Source organism: Rhipicephalus microplus, chromosome 5, assembly GCF_043290135.1.
Source record: "Rhipicephalus microplus isolate Deutch F79 chromosome 5, USDA_Rmic, whole genome shotgun sequence".
In the NCBI taxonomy this organism is placed as follows: domain Eukaryota; kingdom Metazoa; phylum Arthropoda; class Arachnida; order Ixodida; family Ixodidae; genus Rhipicephalus; species Rhipicephalus microplus.
In genome coordinates this window covers 181,022,295-181,040,304 of record NC_134704.1, presented here as the reverse complement: position 1 = coordinate 181,040,304, position 18,010 = coordinate 181,022,295, and the positions used below count along the sequence as shown (strand labels likewise).

The window sequence follows — 18,010 nt, the reverse complement described above, 5'->3', positions numbered from 1 at the left end:
TTTTAAGACTCAGTGAAGTAACAGATGAGACGCTTATTCGGGTGCATCCGTACCTGCGAGTACGTTTCGTGCGTAAGTTATACGCGAGAAACGCGGGGCACGTTTTCATCTGCGTTGCATTCTGCGCGTGACCTTTCGAATTGTTGCTATTGTATTAATTGCTTCAGCTTTGCGGCAAAGCTGTGACTTTTTTTTCGTATAGCTGCCGATAATCAGCATGATGAAACTTGGGGAAAAGAAGCCGTACGTCACCGCTGCGTATGACATACCAAGAAGCGCGCTAAGTGTGACATTGAAAAAGAAGGCCCAAATTGGAGATAACGTTGGCTTGACCCTGTACCCGATGAGTACGCACATCTGCTAATGAAAATTTTAAAGCAAAAATTATCTCTATGACGTATTTTCTCACGTACTACTCGCTCCGTCATATTACTCCCATTCCTAACGTGAAAACTACACAAAAATACCAATTAAACAAACAACGCGTTTTATCTAGAACAGAAGAAATTAGATGTTTTTTAGATAATCATAAGGCAGTGTCCCAAAGTCAACCTGGGTACTGAAATTCACAGCGTAAGTGCAATTACATCGAAATTTGTACATTGAACTATACAATATATCCAACCAGATTTCTTTGTTTCTTCGTGGGTTCGATATGCGCGGTTCCGTTTCCATCATTGTAAAAGGACTTCCGTCCTGCAAAGTACAAAAAAGAAAAAAAAGTAGACTGTGAATATTACACACTTGTTAACGTTCACGTAAAAGCTGGAAAATTGCATATTTAACATTTCCTAGCGCATTGTCAAAAACCAGTCCCCTCAGAAGCATGGCGATAGAACTGGGGTCACTATTGTTACGAAGGCGGGACGCCAACATGGTCCTGAAGGCGCCACTGCTCCTAAATTCGCCGCCAAGGTTATCAGCGGTTTGGTAGCGTGTGTTACTCAGCTCGCGACTGCTTCTGCACAGAGCTGATAAACGGGTGGACGAGATGATGGTGAGTTAATGCAAGGTTTATGTACAGCATACAAATAGAAGCGTTACATATTCGGCACTGGGGACGACAGCTGAGGGACTCGAAGAGCCGAGATGTCTTCTCTCGCACGCATACGTCGGCTTCTCTCTGCCGCATAGGTCAACTGCTGGCGACGCGCCGGTTGCATTTTCTATAGGCACCGGGTGGATCTTTGCCTCACCAACGTCCAACGAGAAGCGCCGCGCAGGCCGTGATGTCAGCATCCTCCAATAGGGAGCCGCAGCTGCGCGTGGTTGCACCCAAGGATGAGGGATGTTGCCACGCATTTCGTAAGACTCGCCAGACTGGAAGGTGCCGATTGCTTCATCGGCCTTGAGGGCTGAGGGAGGTTACTGTGCGTTGCGTGACAGACCAGCGCCGCCGCTTGATGACGTCGTTGAGTTCATCGCGTCAGGCGAGCTTGATCGCTGGCCTTGACACAGATTGCCTTTGCAGAGGCATTGATGTTCAGTGTGGACTCCCAGGCGTAACACTATGATGCTCGCAGATTCATTGTAGCTGACAGCGCGAAGACCCAGACATAAAAAAGAAGTTGACATGGCACAGCGTAGACTATTTTCATTGAAAAACAGGAACACATATAACATTTGAACGGAACACCTCCTGACAAAGGGAGCTTTTTCATTCGGCCAAGAAAAAAATATTCAATCTGCATCAAAGCATTCTCAAGAGCACGAAAGACTGAGAAAATGTATGAAAGACAAAATCAAACGTAACCAAGATACTGGGCCCTATATCTCGAATGATCGCCATTTATTACCAATCAATCAATCAATCCATCAATCAATCAAATCTTTGTTTCCAACAGTTCTTACAATTTTTGGGGGGTCTTTCAGGCAAACGGCTGTTGCAAACAGGTTGAGAGAGCCTGAAGGCCCTTTATTACAGCACTTTACACAGCATACAACAAAATAAATAAATAAATAAGTGTTCATGAGTTGCATGAATAACAACATATAAACATATGAGAAATGAGTTTGTGTACAACAGTCATCATTTGACTGAGTTATTGAAAAGCAAAAAAACAGCAAAAATTCAGCTTGACGTGATAGTAAGACTAGAAGTAGATATCATAAATATAAATACTGTGGAAATGAATACCGTAAAAATAGAGAGCGATGCTTTTAGCTCGTTTAGTAAGTCCACATACTTCTTCTCAAAAACCAGCGTCATGGATCATTAGAACCAGAAAAAATGTCATCTCTTTCCGGGTGAAGGCATGAACATCAATGGTTCGTTTTCATACCTATCGAGAAGTGAAGGGACATTCTAGACGATTGAGTCATTAGGTAATTAGTACGCCTTTTCCAGAGAAGCTAATATACAAGCTTCGTTTCTGAGTCAGGCAATGGATGGCTGGCTGACACATTGCGACTCCTTCTTATTTGTAAAACAACGCCTCCATAAGCATACTTGACAGCTTGTTTGGGTGCCTGAAGAGCACGTTCGTTTTATAAAAAAGTGAGTGGCACTCACTATCACGACATTACATCGACAGAAATGAATCCGCAAAGCCCTTCAATGAATTGTGGTGTTCTCTTAACCGAATGTTCACGCAACTCCCACTGTGACCTTTATACTGACGGCCGGATAAACATGAAATCGATTACAAAACATTCTGAATGCAAGGTAGAAACTTCGGAGCACGTTTCATACTGCATTCTTGGTTGGTTCTACTCTTATCACCTTTTATGTGCCTATTTATTGCATGGCACATTTCCTTTAGCTCGGTTTTACTGAAAAAACCCGACGTGTAAACTAAACTTTGATGCAACATTTTCTGTTCTGTGTAAAAAAGAATGAACATAAGGATGTAGACAAATCAGGTATAATATTTTCATTCATCTGGCCTGACCTTTCATTTCGCGCATTAGCGTATCGCACTTCATAGAAATAAGAGAATTAGAATATCTGCCTTGACGCAACCTCATCGCCTGATCGGTAACGCTCTCAGGCAAACATTTGTTGAGGGCGGCCCTTATACCGAAAGTCGCGATACCTTGTTTAATCAAGTTGTTGTGCCCCAACCTGAAACCAAGAAGAGACTTCTAAGACCTCGGTTGATAGAATCAGTACACATGATCCGCTTTAAAGGAGAGCCTTAGGTCTCGCAAATGAAACTCTTCCTTTTCTGGAACATTAAAATTAAGACCTTCTCCCTGCTCATAAATACCTTCATAACGTGAACATTGTATCTCTAGGAGTTATGCCCACTAACGAAAACGAAATAGTCATGTACTGTTGTGCCTGGGAGTTCAGACCAAACGTCGTTTCTTTTGCAAATGCAACCAGTGTCAAAGCCATCGAACAAGGCCGCCTGACGCCATCACCTCAATGACGTCATCTAGCCTGGTGGCGTCACTGTGTCTTACGCAACACACGGCGATCTCTCTCAACCCACGGGCCTGATAGCGACCCGATACTGCAATAGACACCATCCAGTCTGGCGAGTATTACGGAACACGTGGCAATACCACTCGCTCAAGGATGGAATCCAGTGTAGCGGTTTCAAATTAGAGGATTCTGCAGCAAGCCAGTGGCAGTTCTTATTGGATGTTACTGACGTAGGAGACCAACCAGGGTCTCTGAAGAAACAAGTGGCGCGATGCCAAGCAGCCGACCTATGCGTCATAGAGAAGACGACTGCGTTAGAGCGCCCGAAGACATCTCGGCTTCTCGAGTCTATGCTGTCGGCCTAGTCGGTGTCCTTGGCACTGGCGAGTTTCGCAATAGTAGCGCCCTGCGTAAGCCCGGCATTGGCGCGTCTCGTTACAGTGGATGGCAGCTGCGGGATCGGCCGGCGTCAGTGGCCTCGATGCAGTGAGTGCCTGAGGTTTTCTCCTCAGTTCACCAGACTGCTTTAGCACAGGTTATAGTAGTTTTGAGAAGGGCTGTGTGAAGCATTGGAGAAAGCTTTTATTGTTTCAAGCGAAGTCAGAGTAATTTAAAACCAAAGTTAACGCGGAGGGTGTAAATGCAGTAGTGTTAAAAAGTGCTTGCGCGTCTTACCAGCATACTTATAGTGCGTACGGCAAGTAGATTCTTAACAAGGCCAAACAGCTAAAAGCTAGTGTGAACGATGGAGAACCTTAAAGTGATGAAACTCATCGGAATTCATGAGGAACTCGGTCTTAGCTTGAGCCGTGAGAAACAAAAGGAAGCGATCCTTGAGTTCATGAAGGATGAATAAGTGACGGCTGAGGAAGTTGATGAGACCTGGGTGGACATCAAAGCATGCCACGAGGAGGCTAAAAAGCGAGAAGTTCGTGAATGCGAACGAGCAGAAAGGCAAGAACTTGGGGAACGTGAAGCAGAAAGGCGCGAACGTCGCGAGCGTGAGGAGGCCGAAAAACAGCAGCGCCTCGAGTTGACAAAGAAGAAAATTGGCAATTCTGCAGTGTTCGCAGGCACCTAGCCTAGCTTCTGCGACGGTTCAGGTCAGCGGTCAGAGAATTTGGGAGCAACTGCCACCGTTTGTAGTAGGCGAGGACATGGCGAAGTATCTCGTCAAGTTCGAACACGTCTGTGAGCGAAATGCCATGGAGCGGTATATTTGGGCACAGAACCTGTTAGCTCTACTTCCCAGCGAAACGTCCAACGGGATAACGTGCTTGTCGAGGGAAGCGTTTGAGAGGTGTGACGAGGTTAAGGAAGTTCTTTTGAGACGTTATAAGTTGTCACCCGAAGCTTTCGGGCAAAAGTTCCGGGTTCCGCCAGGCAAAAAAAGGGCAATGAGTCACGAGTTGACTTCGCGTTTCGTCTTGAAGCCGTTTTAGTTGAATAGCTCAAGGGTGAAGATGTTTATGACGGTCGCGATAAAGTGGTAAAATTAACTGCATTGGAAAAATTTTACCGTGACGTCAATGACGTCAAGCTTTGGCTGCAGGACAACCTTAGCTCAAGCATTGGCTATGGGACAAACTTGGCGAAGTACAGCTAAAGAAGGCAGCAGGGTTAGCTGAGGAGTATGATACTCACAGAAAGTTGGGTAGCAAGGCAGTGCGCATTGAAAAGGGTGAAATAAAAGAGGGCTTTTCAAAGAAATTTAACGAACAAAAAGCCAATCAGCACCATAATTTCAGGAAGGATCCGTCTCTTACGACAACACTGTAGAGGAAGGGCAAACGGAAGCGCAGATATTGAGGAGGGGTTCCCATACAGCGCACTGATACCACATGAGCGTTTGAGTAACAGAAGCAGCTGATCTGCTATAACTGAAAAAAGGGCACCTGGCGGTAAACTGTAAACGAAAGTTTGCTTTCGCAACAATCTCAGAATCAGGAAAAAACATGGGGTTGTTAGAGCCGTATCTACAGAAACTTAGTGCCACTGGGAAACGTGTCGAGAAGTTCGAGACTCGGCGGCAACCATGGACGTTGTCCATCCTTCGTTTGTGTCTCCGGACGACTTTACAGGAGAATGCGCATAGATCAGGCAAGTTACCGAGGAGAAGAGTGCTTGCTTACCAATCGCTACGGTTGTCATTGAAGGCTCGTTCGGTAAGCTTCACAACGAAGTGGTTGTGTCTGCCACGCTTCCCGATCATTTCCGTTATCTTTTTTTCGAATAATTCTGAGCAGCTTCTTAGGAATCAAGGTAAGTCATTCTTCTCCAACTCAGCGTAGATGGCCCTCACGCGATCCCAGGTGCAGCAGCTTTCGCAGAAACTTGATCTTGTTACTTTTGGTGAAGTACCACCTGCAAAATCTGCTGATCCGCGTGACCTTGGCAGCGAGTTGACGGAACCTCGAACAGGAAATTCTCCGGGTGAGTTATTCGAGCGACCCGTCACGGAAGCGACTGGTGCCGTCTGAGTCGACGGAGGAGACGCAGTGGCGCCGTTCGGCGAGAGGGGTGCTACGCTCTCACCTGTAGCATAAAGTTGGAGTGAGCTGTCGAGGGTGTATTGAAAACGCTTATTCGATAACAGTGTGAGGACCTCTCAAATAAAGTGCTAATGGAAAGCGTAAAATAGAAAATAAACAAAAGGAATGTTTCATTTTATGAAAAATCAGAGATCCTGTATCGTAGCTACATAGATGTTCAAGGTCATATGAGCAGCTCTTGGTGCCACAAAAGTATCGTCGCGAACTACAGAAACTGGCGCATTAAAATGCGTGGGCAGGGGCAGGGCATCTTGGCATAAGAAAGACCAAGGCTAGAATTCCGTTTGAGTTTTATTGGCCGAATCGCTGGAAAGATATCGAAGACTTTGGACGCTCATGCGAGACGTTTCAGAGAACGAGAAAATCCATGAAGCTTGTGCCAATTATCACAGAATCTTTTTGGCACCATGTAATTGATACCATCAGGCCTTTGTCAGAGTCAAGGCAAGATTGTCGGTACATCCGGGCCTCTGTGTAGCCACAAAATTTCTATAGGCGATACCACTTAAGGAGCTGAATTTTCCTCATCTTGTGGGTGGTCTGCTGTCTATATTCGCACGCGTCGGATTTCTTTCTGAAATTCAATGCGACAACAGAAGTGTCTTCACCAGCTACCTTACCTCTACTTCTCTGGATCAATGCCGTATAAACGTAGTGCACAGCTCGATCCATCACACCCAATCCAATCCGGTTGAGTGTACGCATTCCGTTCTGAAACTGGCACTGAGAGCCCTTTGCTACGAGCGCAAATGCGACTGGGAGGCGTGTATTCCTCCCGTTATGTTCGCTTTGAGATCAGCTCCTCATGAGAGCACCGGATTTAGCCCTGTAGAGCCTGTATAAGGCTGGAGCTTAAGAACACTCTTGCGAATGCTGCGTGAATTCTAGAAGGGATATGATGAGGCCCTTAATGTAGTTGCGTATGTTCTTGACCTCCTTCAGAAGCTTCGAAAATTACAAGATGTTGTGCAAAGCCACATGAAGGCTGCAAAAGAGTTGTCAAAGGAATACTATAACAAATCGGCGAAAAAACGCACCCTAGTAGTTAGGAGTCAAGCAATGCTGCGGCCATACAAAAGAACAAGCTTGAGGTTTGTTTGGAAGGGCCCGCCAAAGCAATATCAAAACTTTTCGATACGAATTATGAAGTGAAATTAAAAAGGCAGCTGAACAGAATTTATCGTAGTGACTTGATGAAACCATACGTTCAACGTCAAGCGGTTGTAAATCTGTTTTTGATTGCTTCAGAAGACGAAGGAGCAGAAATTTTTACCTCGAGTGCTGTAATCAAAAGGAGATCACAAGTAATCTTGGAGCAGTTGAGCCTGGAACCTAGGTTAAGTGAAGTCCACCAGGAGGACTTGAGGAGGATTGTTTTCGAGTTTAAAGACGTCTTTTCGGACCGTCCTAGAAAAACGACGGCGACTGAACACGATGTCGAGCTAACTTGTGAGGGGCCAATCCGTATAAAGTCATATGGATGTTTTTTTGTGCAAAAGCAGGTCATAAAAGAGGAGATCGATAAAGTGCTGGAGTTGGGAGTCATAGTACCCAGCGACAGTGACTATACATCCTCTCTAATATTGGTTCAACTGCGGGAAAAGATCCGAGGCCGTGCATCGATTATCAGCGTCTTAACGCCATAACTCCAGACCAAACTTACCCGATACGAAATTTGAAGGGGAGAGTAAAATCTGTGTCACAGTCTAATTATATTTCCATGTATGACCTCGTGCGAGAGTATTGGCAAGTCGCCCTTACGGAGTGTGCTAGCCGCTATGTCGTATTAGTTTCTCCATTCAGAACGTATCGTACAATTAAGCTGAACTGTGGATTGAAAAATGCGCCCTTTTGTTTTCAGGCTTAATGAACTGCGTTCTCAATGGCCTCTCCGAGTTCCCTTTGCCGTATCTTGATGATGTCGCCATTTTCTTGAACAGTTGAGAAGAATATGTAGAGTATTTACGACTCGTGCTAAACAGGTTGAAAGAAGCTGGTCTCATCGCGAAACTTGCCAAATGTCACCTAGGGGGCGGTGAGGTGTCTTACTTGTGTCACATTGTGGGGCGTGGCTGGCGTAGACTTTCAGAACTCAAAGTAGCCACCGTCGTGAACTATTCACGACCAACCACGAAAACTTAGATAAGGGCATTCTTTGGCCGAGCTGGATATATCAGCGTTAAGTTCAAAACTACTCTAGCATTGCCAGCCCTCTAACTAACGCCCTCCGAAAGTCCCATCCAGTTAGAGTGGTGTGGAACTCAGAAAAAGAGAATGCGTTTTGAATGCTGAAACAAGGCCTAAGCCAAAATCCCGTTTTCATGGTACCCGACGTTTCTAAGGGCTTTGTCATCCAATGCGACGCGAGTGATCGCGGTACGCGAGCTATATTGTGCCAGAAAGACAGCGCCGATAACGAAAGACCAGTTTTGTGTATAAGTCGGAAACTGAGCTGCAGGAAAGAAGCATACAATACCTCTGAAAAAGAATGCGCTTGCCTCTTGTGGGTCGTTTTAAAGCTAGCCTGGTACGTCTTTGGCTTGAGGTTTGTGGTAGAAACAAACCACTGTCCTCCAGTCTGGTTAAATAATTTGTCGCCTAAAAGTGGCCTCTTACTGAGGTGGAGCATGATACTCTAGCAGCACAACTTAAACGTTTACTACAAGAAAGGAAAGCTAAATACTAATGCAGACGCGTTGAGCAGTGTTTTAGTTAGTACCTCCTCCACTTCTCGGTCTTTTGCTGGCGAGTCGGGGCAAAGTTGTGTCCTCATCACGGCCTTAGCTGAGCACTCTCGTCCAGAGTGATCTCAAGGTGTCAATACTGTCACGTTACTCACGACAAAACTTGATACAATGGGCTCGTTTAGTCGACTAGTCAAGCAGCGGCTCGGAGAGATCGTCTTTGTCCTCTTTCACTCTTCGATCTCACCCAAGCAAACCATGTGGCAATGGTCCCCCCCCCCCTTTGAAAGCATCGACTCGATGCTCGTAAATAAAAAAATGAAGGTATACACACGCAGATATAGAAAACCAAAAGAGGGAGAGTGCCAGTACTCGCAGCGCAAATGAGAACGTTTCGTTGACGCTTGTGCTAAGCGCAAAAAGAGAAGGCATAAAAACACAGGAGAACACAAACAGTAGCAGCAGCAACGTAAAGTCACGGCATGTCGTAGCACGTGAAACCACAAGGGCTACTGTGTGAAGTAAGGCTTCAGCAGAACGACATGCACGGTTTCGGGCCGAAGCTGTCGACGAGAAGACGCCGCGCCGTCTGGAAATACCTCGTAGGTAACATCTGTGACTCGTCTAAGAACCTTGTACGGTCCAAAATAACGGCTTAGGAGTTTTTCGAATAAGCCTAGTCACCGGACAGGGATCCACACCCACACTCGGTCCCCAGGGTGGTAGGTGACATTTCGATGGCGGAGGTTGTAACGCCGTGCGTCTGCATCTTGTTGGTGACTGGTGTTTATGCGAGCTAGCTGACGAGCTTCTTCGGCGTATTGAGTGTATTGCTCAGCATCTTGAGCAAGTTCATTGCTTTGGTTGCACGGAAGCATATCATCGAGCATGGTTCGCACGTTGCGTCCGTAAACAAGTCGGAAAGGCGGAAATCGCGTTGTTTCTTGCGTTGCCGTATTGTAAGCAAACGTGATGTATAGAAGAATCTCGTCCCAGGTTTTGTGTTGTACGTCCACGTACATTGACAGCATGTCCGCTATGGTCTTGTTTAAGCCTCTCTGTCAGTCCATTGGATTGCGGGTGATAAGCCGTTGTTTTTTGATGACTTGTGCAGCTCAGTTTAAAAATGTCCTCCATCAATCGTGCTGTAAACGACGTCCCTCTGTACGTAATTACGCATGACGGGGCACCATGCCGTAGGACAATTTGGTGCACGAAGAACTGCGCGACTTCAGAGGCCATGCCACGGGGTAACGCTTTTGTTTCCGCATAACGCGTGAGATAATCTGTCGCAACTATAATCCACTTGTTCCCAGAGGACGACAAAGGGAAGGGCCCAAGAAGGTCCATTCCCACGAGGTAAAACGGTGTCCGTGGTGGTGGGATCGGCTGGAGTAGGCCCGCGGGTCTCACAGGCGGAGTCTTGCGGCGCTGACACTCACAGCAGCCTTTCACATATTGACGTACACTAGTTGATAGTCGCGGCCAGTAATACTGTTGGTGTACTCTGGCGAGAGTTCGCGAATAGCCCAAATGCCCTGATGTGGGCTCGTCGTGGCACGCAAGGAGGATCTCATCACGCATGTCGGTAGGAACAACAAGTAGGAAGGCTTTGTCGCTACCACGGGCGTTTTTCTTGTAAAGAATGCCTCTTCTTAGACAAAAAGAGGACAGTTCGCGAGCAATGTGTTGAGGGATTTGAGAGTTGCGGCCTTCCAGGGAATCAATGACTGGGCATAATTCGTCGTCTGCCCGCTGCTTTGACATAAATTCGGAGTCGCTAACTGCTCCGAGAAAAGCATCTTCATCTTCGGAGCCCCTGACAGCATTCCCCACAGGTGCTCAAGAAAGCGCGTCGGCGTCTTCATGTTTGCGCCCTGACCTGTACACAATCGTAATATCGAACTCCTGCAAACACAAACTCCACCGTGCGAGACGGCCGGATGGATCTCTGAGATTTGCCAGCCAGCAGAGCGAGGGGTGGTCAGTCACCACTTTGAAGGGACGACCGTAGAGGTAAGGCCGAAATTTCGTCGTCGCCCACACGACTGCGAGACACTCTTTTTCTGACGTAGAATAGTTGGCCTCGGCTCGAGAAAGAGTACGACTGGCGTAAGGTATCACATGCTCAACGCCACCGTGTCGTTGTACAAGGACAGCACCAAGACCGACGTTGCTGGCATCTGTATGAATTTCTGTAGCAGCGTCCTCATCAAAATGGGCAAGAACAGGGGCTGTTTGCATTCTCTGTCGTAACTCTGTGAACGCTGTATCATGTTCTGCGCCCCAAGTAAAGGGCACGTACTCTCGGGTGAGTCGCGTAAGAGGGTCAGCTATCTTCGAGAAGTTGGCGATAAATCGGCGATAATACGCGCACAAGCCGAGGAAACGGCGTACTACTCTTTTATCTGATGGAACAGGGAAGGCGGCGACAGCAGCAGTTTTGTCTGGATCAGGTCGCACTCCATCGCACTAATGACATGTCCAAGAAATTTCAGCTCTTCATAGCCGAAATGGCATTTTTGGGGTTTCAGCGTGAGTTCAGCTGTGCGAATGGCTTGCAGAACCTTTCTCAGACGCTTCAGATGTTCTTCGAAGCTCTCGGAAAAGATGACCCCATCATCGAGGTAGACAAGGCAGCTTTGCCACATCAAGCCAGCGAGAACTGTGTCCATCATCCTCTGAAAAGTGGCTGGTGTGGAAAAGAGGCCGAAGGGAAGAACTCGGACTTCGTAAAGTCCGTCTGGAGTCACAAACGCGGTTGTTTCTCGGTCTCGTTCATCCACTTCAATTTGCCAATAGCCACTCTTTAGATCGATGGACGAAAAATACTTCGCGCGTCGTAACCTGTCGAGGGAGTCGTCGACCCGTGGAAGCGGATAGACGTCCTTTTTTGTGACGCTATTAAGCTTCCTGTATTCAATACAGAATCGCAGCGTTCCGTCTTTTTTCTTTAATAGAACGACTGGCGAGGACCAAGCGCTGCTGGATGGCTGAGTAATCCCGTCATCGAGCATCTCTTTTACTTGTGTCTGAATAGCCTCGCGTTCTTTGGCAGAAACGCGATAAGGCTGCTGCCGGATGGGGCGGACGTCATCGTCGGTAATCATTCGATGCTTCGTGAGGTGTGTTTGACGGACTTTAGAAGAGGCGAAGCCAGATCGAAACTCCCTTAAAAGGTCATGAAGTGCAGCCTTTCTCTCGTCTGACAGCGTCGAATTAATGTCGATGCGGTCTAGAAATTCCTCATCCTCATGCGTTTCCTTGGACGCGAAGCACTCCGTGACGTCGGCAACAGGGTCTCCATAAGCTAGGGTGGTTCCGCGAAAAAAATGCCGGTTCGTAACTAGTTCGTAAAAAATGTTCGTAACTAGTATCGTTGACTGCCCATCACGGACGCGCACAACACTTCGGGCGGCGCATACACTTTGAAGCAGCAGAAGTGATAGGTTGCTTTCAGCCACCACGTCACCGTCTTGGAAGTCCTCACAAGTGACTTCGATGGGAACAGTTGCTCGAGGTGGTAGCGTCACAGTGTCGTCAGCAACACGCAGCGCAGGTCTACGGCAGTTATCAACGTCTCGATCTGTTGCGCCTTGAGTCGAGAAGGTCACGATGCGCTCACGGAGATTTATGATGGCACCGTATTCCCGAAGGAAGTCCATGCCGATAATCAACTGACGCGAACAGTCGCGAAGAACGAGGCAGCTGAGCACAAACATTGACGCACGAATTTTCACTCCTGCGGTACAGCGACCCAGCGGTGTTACAACGTGTCCTCCAGCTGTTCGAATTCGAGTTTCATTCCATGGCGTGATCACTTTCCTCAGATCTTTCGCTAGCCTCCCGCTGATGATCGAATAGTCTGCACCAGTGTCTACCAATGCACTGACCTGAAGACCATCAACCAGCACAGGTATGTCGAGTGACACGCGGTCACTAGGTTTAGATGTGGATGTCGGCGTTTCTTCGGTACTGCGATTATTCTCTGACGAAACGCCTTCTGCGTTGCGTGCAAGCGTCGATGGGAGGTCTTCCGCACTTGGAGTCCCAGCGACCTTGCCCCCGAAGGCCGCTGCCTTCAGTTTTCCCGACGAGGGTTTGGGGAGCGTTCCCGTGCGTCACCCCGAAACGTGGCCCAGTGGCTGCGGGTCTCCTCGGAGATGGTGACCGCGATTGCCGTCGTGTAAAGGGCGCACGCTGTTACGCGAGATACTTTTCGATATCCCTTGGCCTTTAACCAATTCGGGTACGAGGGGAATTGACGGAAAATCCGCGCAGTCCAAGTTGCCGGTATGGGCATTCGCGGTAAATGTGACCAGCCTCACCGCAATAATAGCAGAGGGGTTGTCTGTCTGGCGTACGCCAGAGATCAGACTTGCGCGTCGGTGCACGGCGACTATCGATGTCCAAATCAGCGTGCGCTGACTGAATCGCTACTGACGGCATCATTGTCTGGATTGAGACGTATGGCATTGTCTGGATCGGGACGTGCGGCACTGTCTGGATCGGGACGTGCGGCACTGGCTGGGTCGGGACTCCTTGACCAGAAAGAGGAGTGGCAGATCGCAAGGCTTCCGCGTACGTACGACGGCGACTGTCAGTAGACACAGGAGCCGTTTCCGGATCAACCGACGTGGGCGGAAAACGATGGGCGTGCAGCGCCTGCTGGACCTCGTCACGGATGACACTGGTGATAGAACCATCATCGATTTGCCTTGTCCCGTACATCTTTTTCATTTCTTCCCGGACGACAGATCGAATGACCTCGCGAATCCGTTCGGGGCTCTTGCTCCCAGGGGTGGCGAAAATTTCAGGAGTTGAGGCAGCATTCACTTGACGGTCAAACAAAGGAGACCGTTGGTGCAGTACTCGCTCCATTGTTGCCGCTTCAGTAAGGAACTCAGCAACACTTTTGGGGGGACTACGCACCAAACCAGCAAAAAGTTGTTCCTTCACACCACGCATGAGGTGGCGCAACTTTTTTTCTTCTGCCATAGCAGGATCCGCTCACTTGAAAAGCCGTTTCCTGTCCTCGACGTACATCTAGAAGGTCTCATTTGGCATCTGGATGCGTGATTGTAGTGCACGCTCCGCCCGTTCGCGGTGGTCGGGACTCCTGTAGGTCTCCAGAAGGCGACGCTGGAACTTGCGCCAAGATGTCAGAACATCATACCTGTTCAAAAACCACGTCTTGGCACCGTCTTTTAGGCAAGTGTACACGTTCCGGAGCTTCGCGGCATCATCCCAGTAATTGATCGCTGCGACACGTTCGAACTCACTCAGCCAGTCGTCAACATCTTCATGCTGCTCTCCGTGAAAGGGGCTAGGCATGAACGGGTTTTGCACGGTGCAGTAGATCGGCGTGGAAGGTGTCAGAGCTTGCACGGGATCTTGTGTCGAAGTCATAGTCGCTGCGTCAGTGGTTGGTGTCTCAGGCGGTAGGCCTCGTTGGCGGCGGCTTTCTTCATGAACAGGAGTGTCCATGGGTGTAGGGCTTGTGTTCAGGCTGCTGGACGGGGTCTTGGGCATCGGGTGGATCGTGAGACGTTGTACCCAGCACCTCCACCAGTCTTGTCACGTTACTCACGACAAAACTTGATACAATGAGCTCGTTTAGTCGACTAGTCAAGCAGCGGCTCAGAGAGATCGTATTTGTCCTCTTTCACTCTTCGATCTCACCCAAGCAAACCATGTGGCAATATGTTGTACACTACTTCATTGCATTGTTATTTGTTTAAAAGCTTGAGTTGTCATTTTAAAAGTTTTGTGTTCCACATGTGCATATTGATGTAGAGGGAACAAAATTTGGATTTGACACGTAGCTAAATATATAATGTACTACATTGTGTCGGGTGTTCTGTCGGGTAATTTAGGGCACTTGCTTGTGTCGTGTGTTGTCTGTTGTCGAACCGTTCTTGCCACGTTGCAGAACCATCGACAAGTACTAAGACCAAAATCGTAACAAGAGACGAGCGAAGCTTGTCGACAAGCTTTGACAACAAGCCAGTAGAGCTTGGATTCGTCCTCAATGATGGGATCTGTGCAAGGAACTGAACCTGGAGCCACATCCTCCCCATGGCCCTGTAGGCGAACTTGGAGGAACCTGGCGAACGGGCATGGCTGACATCCGAGCCACGTTAAGCAGATCGTCTTTCCGGTGCATTGTCTGGCCGTGGGGGTGTTGTTATGTCTGGGAATCCAGGCCGAACGTCATTGCTTCTGCAAAGGCAACCAGCGTCAAAGCTAGCGAGCGAGCCCGCCTGACAACGTCATCTAGCCGAGCGATGCCAGTGTGTTTTGTACAACGCACGGCGAGCTCCCTCAACCCACGGGCCCGATGCAGCCCGATAATGCAATTGGGGCCATCCAGTCTAGCGAGTTTTACGCAACATGTGGCAATACCACTCGCTCATGAATGTAATCCAGCTCAGCGGTTCCGGATTGGAGGATTCTGACACCACGCGGAAGATTCTGATTGGACTTTGCTGACGTAAGGGTTCCAGGGCCAACAAAAACCAAGCGGTGCGATGCAAAGCAGCCGACTTATGCGTCAGAGAGAAAACGACTGCGTTAGAGGGTCTCAAGACATCTCGGCTATTCGAGTTCCTAAGCTGTCGGCCCAAGTGCCGAATGTGTAACGCCTCTATTCTATACAGTACCTAAATTTTGTCATTTTTGACAAAACCTAACTCATTTCTTTGGTCCTGGATGCAGCCCTTCACGAATTTCAATAGCTGTGTGTGCGGGAAAGAGTAATAAAATATTCTATATCTATGCTCAATTCTAAGCAGTTCTTGGTAATATTATTCTCTAGAGAGTGTGCTACATACTTTGAACTGACGACCACGAAAGGGTCCTTCCACTGCGCGAAGTAAGTCTGTGTGAGGTGAGTCGGCAAGTACTCTGAAATATTATATAACCATCAACTTCTTTCCAAAACGATGGTCCTGACAAAATAATCCTGCCTTTGTGTTTTACACTAAAGAAGGCATGCAGATGAGGCTTTTTTTCTCGTCTGGGAAAAGACTTCATCTGCATGCTTGATACTGTTTGCGATTTTTGTTAAGCCGACCTTGTTGAACAAATTCACATGCGATTTATTCCTAAGGAGATCAGCGCGAACCTCGCGAAAACTCTTCTCAATTGCTCAGGTTGCTTTTTCTAGAATCTAGTGCTCAGTATAATACAAAACATCTTTCTTTTGTCAGACTCAAGGATGCGCAGACTATATTTAGCACAGAACTCAATCAAAGGTCCTAACCATATTGAACACCTTGAATCCCCCGACGACTTCTGAAACACATCAACGCACTCGGAAACGCACCTTGGTCTGTCCCCTTCACTGCCTAGTGAGCCATAGTCCTGGCAAGGACGACTTTATCCAGCTGCTTCAGACGCAGCTCGGGGCAGATCTTAGGCATATATAGTTGAAGGGCTTGTAGAAACTTATCTGGTTACTAATCGGCCTCCAAGCTGTTAGCACAATGAACCTGCATCAAATCGCCGAATTTTTCATCTTGCCTAATGCTCGCAGGCTAAGCGGCAAGGTGCCTCCAAAGTGGTGATAGCGTCAGGTGGCAATGCTGGCATGGCGGTGGCGTATGGCGCGCGGCAGCTGGGAATGGAGTGTGTGGTGGTTATCTCAAACAACGTTCCACATCACATGGCCGAGAAGCTGCAGCTAGAAGGGGCGCGCGTCGAGGTACGAGGTAACAGTTGGGACGACGCTGACGTGCGAGCGAGAGAAATCGTCGCAAAAGAAGGTAAGTTCGGAGTGCCTTCTCAGTGGTTATAGTACAGGAACACGCGCGAAGGGTTCCCCAACGGAGGGAGGGGAACCCTCCCTCCGTTGGGTTTCTCCGGTTGGTTTGTCCCCGATGGGTGTCCTCCGATGGTTTGCCCCGCGCCCCCTTCCCAACATTACAGTGAACTAGATAGGGGTAGTGGGACGAGAGCTATCCTCCCGGTAAGGCCGTTTTCACGGAAACCACTAGGCGGTGCTGCGGCGTCTTTCTCCTAATGAATTAAACCATTTTAATTTACACAAGGACACTCTTCAAAAGCTATAAGTACGAACACAAACCCAGGCTTTTAGCTCATTTGGCTGAGCTTTTTTTTTGCTCTCTGTCCAAGCCCAAATGCGTTATGACACAGACGAAATAATTATCGTGTTCATTTCTTCCTTGTGAGTGTCGCATAGAATATCATTAGAGCAGAGGAAGTTTTTCTTCACGAGAGTCATATTGTTACGAAGTAATGCTGTTTCTGTGTAGCTGCGAGGCAATGAAGCGCGTCTGTTGGCATAAATCAGGGCGGAGCAGAGACACTCATAAAAGTATTTTGAAAGTACGAATATCGAAATACAAGTGCTGCAAGCCTAAATTTACAAGTACTGAGAAGTATTTATAAAAGACATAACAATATATTCTGACGATAATTTTTCAAAAAATGTGATGCAGATGATTAAAATGCAATTGAGTCAGCCGTATCGCTCGACTCAGTAAGAAGCGCCAATGATGAGAGGTAAAGTATTATCCTATTTATTTATTTATTACACACATGATCGATCTGTTTTGCAAGGAATGTGTAAACTAATTACATCAATGTATCGGCAGCTTATAAAATAGACTGTCAGTAGGCAAAGCGCTGGTTCAGTTTCAATTCAAGACTAGCGATATAGAAAAGGCTGTCTATTCTTGTAGGTAAACACAACTTCGTGTTATAGCTACTAAATACCAACATTGTTCCCGAAAATAAAATTGATTGTGTTTCAGTGGCACTGAACAAGATCCAAGCTCGTCATGCACTGCCCCCTCGATTCTGCCGTCAGTTCCGCCAAGCCCTTAACCACATAGAACGTTCTGTGCGTGTGGGGTATTCGCTGATCTCGAAGTGTCACCGGCTGGCGGGGCGCTTTTGACTAGCTAAGCACATACAAGCTCTTTTTTTTTCAATATTCGATACACATTAGCTAAGTTCTGACAAAAGAGTAGCGAGATCACCACGAATGGAGCCTTTGATAACATCAGTCACAAAGCATTACTAGAAGGTCTGGAGGAAACTAACTGTGGAGAAAGAATGTTCGATTACGTCAAAAGTTTTCTTAGTCACAGGACTGAACAATCAAGCTGGGAGATTACGAATCTGGCATCATTCAAACTCCATACAAAAAAAAAACATCCCAAGGAGCGGTCATTTCACCGACACTTTGCAACGTCGCCATGACAGGCCTTGCAGGAAAAGTCAAAGATATTGCCGGTCTACAACATGCGATATATGCAGACAATATCACTGCATAGACAAGCACAGGGAGCCTAGCAGAGAAAGAAGATGGGTTACAACAGGCAGCTAGCGCCATATAAGAGTACGCAAGGATACGGGGTGTGAAGTGCTAAGCCAAA

General features: G+C 47.7%; 1 protein-coding gene across 1 annotated transcript in view; it reads left to right on the top strand.

The window, feature by feature from the left end:
* Window positions 1-18,010, top strand: part of Srr (Serine racemase) — a 77,042-nt gene that overhangs the window by 25,067 nt on the left and 33,965 nt on the right. The window contains exon 2 of the mRNA XM_037424410.2: window positions 16,144-16,372. Within this exon, the coding sequence (XP_037280307.2) occupies window positions 16,144-16,372 (229 nt within the window). The remainder of the gene's footprint in view (window positions 1-16,143; window positions 16,373-18,010) is intronic.